The sequence below is a fragment of the Leguminivora glycinivorella genome, chromosome 19, assembly GCF_023078275.1.
Source record: "Leguminivora glycinivorella isolate SPB_JAAS2020 chromosome 19, LegGlyc_1.1, whole genome shotgun sequence".
Taxonomy (NCBI): Eukaryota; Metazoa; Arthropoda; class Insecta; order Lepidoptera; family Tortricidae; genus Leguminivora; species Leguminivora glycinivorella.
The window spans coordinates 17,067,952-17,076,604 of NC_062989.1; the positions used below are offsets into that span (position 1 = coordinate 17,067,952).

The 8,653-nt window shown below is 38.2% G+C and overlaps 1 protein-coding gene across 1 annotated transcript; it reads left to right on the top strand.

Moving 5' to 3' along the window:
• The first annotated feature begins 807 nt into the window (after positions 1–807).
• Positions 808–8,572, top strand: LOC125236797 (crossover junction endonuclease EME1). Its single transcript, XM_048143724.1, has 11 exons — positions 808–828; positions 906–1,093; positions 1,172–1,264; positions 1,640–1,914; positions 2,721–2,924; positions 4,890–5,063; positions 5,922–6,159; positions 6,959–7,064; positions 7,649–7,731; positions 8,102–8,214; positions 8,361–8,572. The coding sequence occupies exons 2-11, from the start codon at positions 1,048–1,050 to the stop codon at positions 8,514–8,516; spliced, it is 1,488 nt and encodes a 495-aa protein (XP_047999681.1). The 5' UTR covers positions 808–828; positions 906–1,047; the 3' UTR covers positions 8,517–8,572.
• Positions 8,573–8,653: the final 81 nt, after the last annotated feature.

Genomic DNA, 8,653 nt, shown 5'->3' on the forward strand with positions numbered 1-8,653 from the left:
TTTTGAATGAATTAGTTAGGAAAAGCTTTTTCCAAATCATACATACATACATACATACATACAATCACGCCTGTATCCCATAAAGGGGTAGGCAGAACACATGAAACTACTAAATCTTCAGTGCCACTCTTGGCAAATAAGGGGTTGAAAGAAAACGAAACTGTGACATCCAACTCATACCAACTGATACCATATGATATCAACTGTGGTTTCCAAATCATATCAGATATTAATACAAAATAAAAAGGAATTCGTGATCTTTGCAACTACAGTGAGAGTTTATGTACGTAATTTTCTATGGAACGATCGCTCACAGTGCACACATTTTTTTGCTTCCCGCACTTTTAATGATGGGAATGGCCATAGATGTCATATATACCATAGATCAAGCAAACGTATCTACTTAGCGTGTCAAATGAACTCAGTGAAATCCACTGAGTTGTCCGTCTTTACTCGCAGCTTGCAGCTTTCGGGCGTCAATTTTTGTAAGTTGAAGTCAACCAAAACATAAAAAATGCCTCGTTACGTGATATTCAATTGCAACAACACAAAAATTATGAACAATCAAGAGCCTGAGACATATTTAAAATTACAGGCAAGAATCAACTTCAGTACAAAATTTGACACGCTCGGCCCCTATACTAAATATATGAATTTGTTTCTTCTATCTAAATTAAGTTCTGTGGGAATGGTTTAAAAGATAGTACTTTCGTATTTTTCGGGTAAAAGTTTTCTTATACCTGACAACACTAAAAACAACTGTCATGTTGACGTTTGACCGTTTGACAGTGACACTAACAGTCACAATTTAGCTTAAGCTTTCGACTTGTCTATTTTCATTTATTTTTGTTTAAAAATTAGAAATATGTGTATTTGAATATGGATTTTATTTTACCGGTGATAAGGAGATTTATAGTAGAATATTTCACTGGAAAGTCATATGAATCTAGTTAAAAATATGAGTGAAACTTTTCTTTTGAACACTGCTATTTCAATGCGTGTAAATATCTTATTTTCTCGCGTTATTTACAATTAACCGAATTAATAATGAGTGTTTACGTATTATCGGATGATAGTGATCACAGTAACCATGGTGAGAATCACGTAAATGTCAGTTCTGCTAAGATTTTTAAATTTATCGGCGGCATGTTAACATTTAAACTTTTTTCAGAGGACATCGATTTTATGAAGAAGTTCGAAGACGATGCTAAAGAAGATTGTGTAGATTTAACTCAGGAAGATTTGGAACCTGATAATGAACCATGTAAGCTACTTGTTAGCTATTTACATATTTAAAAAATCGTGCTATTTACAAGTCGCGCTTTAGTGCATACAAGTTTTTCCTCTAATCTTGTCCTAAGGCACCCCAGCGTTCTCGCGCCGCGCCTTCCTATTTTCAGCGACTCACCTGGCCACGTTCCAGTTCTAAATCTTACAAATATAAAATTTTCCCATTTTTATTTATTAAGAAATACTGGAAATCCCATAGAACAAAACTGTAAATATGTATAGGGTAAACCTACACTGCCACTGTTTATAGAATTTACAAAATATGCTTAGGTACTTACCTCTTTTGCAATATCCACTTTGCAAGGATGGACTTGAACTATAATAAATTAAATTGCCCATATTTTTTTAGACCGATCACCGACGATCAGTGACCCCTACGAAGATCTGCCTCCAGTCCAGCTGACAGGCCCGGTGGCCACCCTAACCTCCAACAGCAGTACTAACAGTGGCACCACAAGATCTGGTAGCGATGGTACCACCAGCTCAAGTGGGGTGGCCACTCTTAGCTCTGGAAGCAATAGTTACGGTAGCTTAGGCTCTGGGAGCTATGGTATGACCAGTGGTACAAACAGTTCTAGTTGTTATGGGGGGTCTGAATGCTCTAGCGGTAGTAAGAAGGAGTTGGTAAGTTTTCTAAACATTCACTTTTGTTACCATTTTTTGCCATACATATTTATGCTGATGGGCAGGGCTTGGATACCGGTTAAATTTTCAAACCGTTATCATGTACTTGCGGACAAACCTTTAAATTTCGTTTTCACTCGAAAAACCACTATTTTTAAACATGTTTTTAGGAGAACTCTTTCATAAAGTTTAGGTTTCATTCGATAAACCAGTTTAGATCAAAATAAACTGGTTTATTCCCCAGAATGATAGACTGTTCTAACCAAACAAAAAACTCGCTGCGTGAACGTAGGTATTTAGGTCCGTCTCGTCGAATATACCGGTTTATTTAGGTTAAAATAAAGTTCTCATAATGTTTGCGTTCTTTAAAAAGTTCGGAGTAAAATCGAAATAAACCGGTTTTAACAGGTAAAAAACAAACCGGCTCCAAGCTTTGCTGATAGGTATTACTGTTACGCATAATAATCCTCCAATGCTTTCCAGCTTTCTCTAATTTTAGCTACCTCTGGCCAATTGTGACCTACAATGGTTTTTATGTTGTTACACATACTTACTTGTACATTCATATTATTTTTCAGTACAGGATCTGTACTGAAAACTGTATTACAGATGGTGCTTTTTTCCTCGACTAGTGCAATTACAAAGGGGTTCATTATTTGTCAGTTCGAGACTTCTGACTGAAGGGCCCTCTGTACTGAAGTAGTCGTACAATACACGTGCGAAAAGGAAATTCGTAACTTATGTCAATTTTAACACAACCAAAGCCACTCTTTTTGAACTACCTCTTTTCAGCACTTGTACTGTAGTGTACTATTCTTGACTTAATCTTATTATCCTCATCACCACTAAATCATCATCATCATCAATTTAACTGTTTAGAAACCAAAGATGCTAAAAGCAAGAAGAAGGCTGATGCACAAGCCAAGAAGCAGAAGTTGGCTCAAGAGCGAGCAGCAAAGGCAGCTGCCGCTGAAGCGAACAAGGTTTACAAGCCCGGGGAGTGCATGAAGGTAAACTTATTCTCATTTGTTTTTATTTTAAGGCATTGAAGACAAATTGCACTTTATTAGGTCAATCCGCGGTAAGAGTAACATGAGTCACGATTTTATGGCATGTTCCATTTATTCACGATGCAAGTTTAAGTGATAAGTAATCTATCTCTAAATAAGTGTTACTTTCCCGATATATGCATAGATACGGTTGTCTATTGTTTGCCCGACAGTCATTTAACATAATATTCATTTGCCCGAATCTAACTTGCCTGAATTTCATTTGGCCGAATGATTTGTTTACCATAAAAATCATATGACATACTCGTTGTTTATCCGAATATTACCTTCCATAATCATACAATGCCATACTATTTGTTAGCCATATTATTAAGTGCAATAATATGGTTTCATAGAATATTCAAACGCCATAAGCAATTATTGCCATATTAATTGTTGCCCATATTATTACCTAACCTAACCTACTTTCTGATAGCAGTTTCATTTTCCAGGGGTCACAGTTCTAACCTAACCTAACCTACTTTTCCAGCAGTTTCATTCTCCAGAGGGTCACAGTTCTAACCTAACCTAACCTACTTTCTGATAGCAGTTTCATTTTCCAGGGGGTCGCAGTTCTAACCTAACCTAACCTACTGTCTGATAGTATTTTCATTTTCCGGGGGGTCACAGTTCTAACCTAACCTAACCTACTTTTCAAGCAGTTTCCTTTTCCAGAGGTTCACAGTTCTAACCTAACCTAACCTAATCGTAAACTAGAACTTTCCTTTGCTAATCCGCGAATAGATAACGTGCAAGTCAATCAGTGCTAACCTGTTATAATTACTTGCTGATGTTGACGGTCCGAAGTCCCGCAACTCCGTCCGTCAACATCAGCTCCTGAGGATGCCTCGTAGAGAGGCGAAACACGTGTCGAGTTTTGTATTTTTGGTGGTGGGTTGTTATATTTATTTGCGTATTTATTTTTATTTTTGCGGTGGGAGGGTGGGAAAATTAATTGCATGTAAAAAATACGCAAGTAATTATAACAGGTTAGCACTGATTGACTTGCACGTTATCTATTCGCAGATTAGCAAAGGAAAGTTCTAGTTTACGATTAACATGGATTTCCGCAAAGTGACGCCTGATTCCATCGATTAACCTAACCTACTTTCTGATAGCAGTTTCATTTTCCAGGGGGTCACAGTTCTAACCTAACCTAACCTACTTTCTGATAGCAGTTTCATTCTCTAGTCCTTCTAGTACCTATTATAGAAGTTTTCGATTCTGCCAAAGCACATTATGGAAATTGACTTTTCTGGACGCTAATTTGTATGACAAATGATGGTATGGAATGTGGTAATTACGGATTTCGATGATTCTGACAAATGACATTATGGAAACTGACTTTATGGGAAACAAAGTTTCTGGCACTAGATTAATATAGTAAACAATGATTATGGCATAAGATGTTATGAGAAACAATATTATGATTGTTGAATAGGATGGCAAATAAAATTATGGCAAATGAAATTCTGGCAAATGGGGGTATCCCGGATTCACCCATTAGGAGTTTGTACCTAATAAGAATAACTAAAAAATTTTTGACTGATGTTTTTTGAATTCCTAAAAAATATTGCTGTTTTTTAATCTCCAATATTTGATGTTTATACGGTTTACTGTTCTCTCCTAGTCCTAGGCATTTTTTCACGCTGACTTTGTTTCAAATATAAATAAATTTTGCTAAATTTTTACGCACAATTTTCTTCATTTTGCCGAATTTGAACTCAGTCGTTTTCTTAGCGTAAGTGATAGGCTAGGCAACATTTTGATCGACCATAATAAAGAACGATATTTTATTATTTTACCTAATGATATACAGATAGAGGTACCTAGTTAGATAGTAGGTACCTGTTTGCACTTTCACTAGCAGAATAAGGACCTATTAGACTTGGAAAGTCACAGTTAAGTATTATCATCAAATTTCAGTACATGCACATAGAAATGCACCCATCCCTGCTCGAGCAATGGTACTGCGCAGACGTGCCCCGCGAGGCGGGAGCCGCGGGCGCCAAGATCGAGACTGTGAAGGATCTGTGCGACCCGGCTCTTGTCATGTGGAGCCGGCGGGTGCCCAGAGCGCTCACTGCGTCTAACGGACAGGTACTGTCACGTCCAGATTAAGGCCGACAACAGACAGTCTTAAAGTTCATAATCTGAAAACATCATAATGTTACAAAAATCAGATCGAGTGCACGGAGTTCCGTACAATTTCGCGACTGTCCACACACTCTTGTATTATGAATTTTCAGATTGATCTGACAGATTGCATACAAGTCTTTTTTTAAGATTATGAATTTTAAGACTGTGTGTGGCGTGCCTAAGGGTAGAGCGAGTGGAACGGCGGCAAGTTTCTACGCGTTTTACAAGTGGGGAAAGTTGTTGTTTAACCGCACGTGCCAATATTGTTACCCGAGTACAAGCGAAAGGTTCCAATATCCGCGAGCGTAGCGAGGCGTTCAAAAAGTGGAATCTTGAGCGTTTCGAGGGTTTCAAGGCACGTAGGTTAAACAGATTTTGCCACCGAGTGAAACAACATTTTTCACTACGCGAATACGAACAAAATACTGACTATACAACATCATACTAAATCAAATCCAGAAATCTATTCAATATTTATGATTCATACATACATACAATCCATACAATCACGCCTGTATCCCATAAAGGGGTAGGCAGAGCACATGAAACTGCTAAAGTCTCAGTGACACTCTTGGCAATTAAAGGGTTGAAAGAAAACGACAAAATTGTGACATTGCAGTGACAGGTTGCCAGCCTCTCGCCTACGCCACAATTACACCCAAATCCCACAGTCGACTTCTACGACAACACCCACCGACAATTTATATGAAATTACTTTGCGCTCTTGTAGATAAAATGCAATTTTGCTATCCGTTTTCGAATAGCAAAATTGATCTTTAACAGTTGTGTGGTGAAAAAATATTTATTAATTTGTTACAGGTAGAGTTGTCTGCGGCCCGCCAACGTTGCCCGCGCGCGTTATATACGAGCACAATATCGGAAATATCCCATTTCGTCCGCAACAGATCCCTCTCCGCGCACATACAGCAAGCGGCGGCGCTGGCCGACTGCGAACTTACCCTGGTCGTGCTCGGGGTGAAGGACTATTTTAAAGCGGCTAATCGGAGGCAAAATGGGGTTTTGATCACGGAGATTGAGCTGGAAATGGCTTTAACAGGTATTTTATTATTCTTTAGTTAATATCTTTAACCCCCGACGCAAAAACGACGGGGTGTTATAAGTTTGATGTGTCTGTCTGTCTGTTTGTCTGTCTGTCTGTGTGTGTGTCTGTCTGTGGCATCGTAGCTCCCGAACGGATGAACCGATTTCGATTTAGTTTTTTTTTTGTTTGAAAGCTGAGTTAGTCGGTAGTGTTTTTAGCCATGTTTCATGAAAATCGGTCCACTATGTCGCGGTCGGGGTTTTTTCAAAATGTTTATTTTGTGGTTAGGTTATACATATAAAATTTACTTTGCCATGTATGGCTCACTAAATGACTAAAGTGTCGAATGCTGCAACGAAATTTTTACCTTAATGAAAATAATGACCAATGAGTACATAACTAAAGAAAAATGCTTATAATCCTGAAATACCCATAAAAACCTTTGGAGGCTCTCCATATATCCATACTAATATTATAAATGGGAAAGTGTGTGTGTCTGTTTGTTTGTCCGTCTTTCACAGCGAAACGGAGCAACGAATTAACGTGATTTTTTTAAGTGGAGATTGATGAAGGGATGGAGAGTGACATAGGCTAATTTTTGTCTCTTTCTAACGCGAGCGAAGCCGCGGGCAAAAGCTAGTAATAAATATATAATAAATAAATAAATAGGCAGGTAATACCTATACCTACCAGCTATAATTACAAGACTAGACAGATAATAATTCAAATTTACTCATTCAGTATTATTATAATTTTGAGATCGCATACTGTGAACCTTTGGGTTATTTCTGTTGAAAAAAGTTATCTTTTTCAGATTTATTGGTGAGTGCTCGATGTGACTCAGCGCTGGTCGACACGCCTAATGAACTGGCTCTACTTATTGTACAGTTCACCAAGGCAATAGCTGAGGAACCACATAAGTAAGCAACTCTTTGTTTTATATAAAAGCTGTAATAGACTGGCGTACCGGATCGCGACATTGGTTTGATCAGCGTATGTCTTTTTCGCTGTCACTTTAAGCCCTAACAGAATACTGCATCTGCATCCCATCAAGGTTACCCATAAGTGTGACGAGAAAAACATGTCTTTCCCGCTCTCACTTACCTATGAGTAACCATGGTGCGGTGTGACAAGTCTGTCAGTGGCCCGTTTCTCGAAAGGTACAAGCCTTGTATTACAAGTGTGTTTCCATGACAACCCATACGATTTGACAGTTCGCGCACTTGTAATACAAGGCTTGTACCTTTCGAGAAACGGGCCCCAGCCCCTCTAGCACAACTTGCCTTGTGCGCGCAAGTCCGTACTTGAAGTCGCGCTTGATGTATGGAGTCGCGCGCGACAAGGCAAGTTGTGCTAAAGGGTCAGGTCTTTCGATTGATCGAACATTCTTGAAACAACTGTATAGAGGTGGCGGTCTGATCCGCCAGTCTCTTGTAGCTTTTAACTTTGAACTTAAGGTTTAATGATAGAATGATAGTTACTAAAGACTTGTTTTGTTGTTTAGGAAAATAAAGCGAAGCTTTGATGAACAAGCAGAGTTCTACATGAGAGGAGACAACAAGAAATGTGTTCCTGTGGATAAAGATGGTAAGTGATAAGCCGACTTAATCAGATTAGATGTATGGCTTATAAAATAAATAAGATAAAAAAAAAGAAGATGGTAAGTGATGACAGTTTCCAGAGCAAGGGCTTTGGGTAGCGCATATGCTACGGAGACTGCTTACCAGCCGACCCGTATGGTTGTTTGCCACTGGAGTTTACTTATAAAGTTTAGTTGTGCATTAATCATGTGAATTCAGTAGATAGTAGAAACTGTAAAACGACAAACAGATAAAAAAATGTTTCATCTTTTCCAACTTTTCTGAAAATATTTACGATTCTTTGTAACATACGAGTAGTTCTTTGTAACATAAGAGGGTTTGTAACATCTCATATCCCAAAATATGCTTTGTTACAGGAAATGGAGCTAGTAGATTATGGCAGCAAATGATCGCTGTACTCCCGGGATCCAGTTTAGAAACTTCTAGATCTGTCTGCGCGCAATACAAATCACCTCTCGCCCTTTATCAGGTAAAATTATTTTTGGCTGTTTGGCAGCAAGTTATTTTAGTTCCTTTGCCTGTTCTGTAGCAGATAATTTAAAAAAAATAATTCAGTGTTGCTGTTGGTTATGTCAGTAGTAGAAATGGTAGTTTTTAAACTTTTTCCCGTTACAGGCGCTTCAACTTCCGAATGGAGTAAATGAATTGGCTGATATAGGAGTTTCAAGAACGGGAGTCCCTGGATCAAAAAGTCGTCGTTTAGGGCCGGAGTTTGCGAGGAAATTAAGGATATTATTTACTGCTGAAGACGGAGATGTGCTAATAGACTGATAAGTTAAAATATTGTTTGTAAATCATGAAGAGGAATAAATATTGTTTTTACGTTATTACTACGTGTTTTCTTCTGGTATTATCGGAATAATTTATATTCGTTCGTGTATGAATAAGGTGTGTGCATAAATCCAAGT

Excerpts from the sequence above, each read along its gene's own strand:
- LOC125236797 (XM_048143724.1), top strand. The coding sequence starts at position 1,048 with ATGAGTGTTTACGTATTATCGGATGATAGTGATCACAGTAACCATG. Across the intron at positions 5,064-5,921 it reads TCACTGCGTCTAACGGACAG|GTAGAGTTGTCTGCGGCCCG; the intron begins GTACTGTCACGT and ends AATTTGTTACAG. Across the intron at positions 7,732-8,101 it reads TGTTCCTGTGGATAAAGATG|GAAATGGAGCTAGTAGATTA; the intron begins GTAAGTGATAAG and ends GCTTTGTTACAG.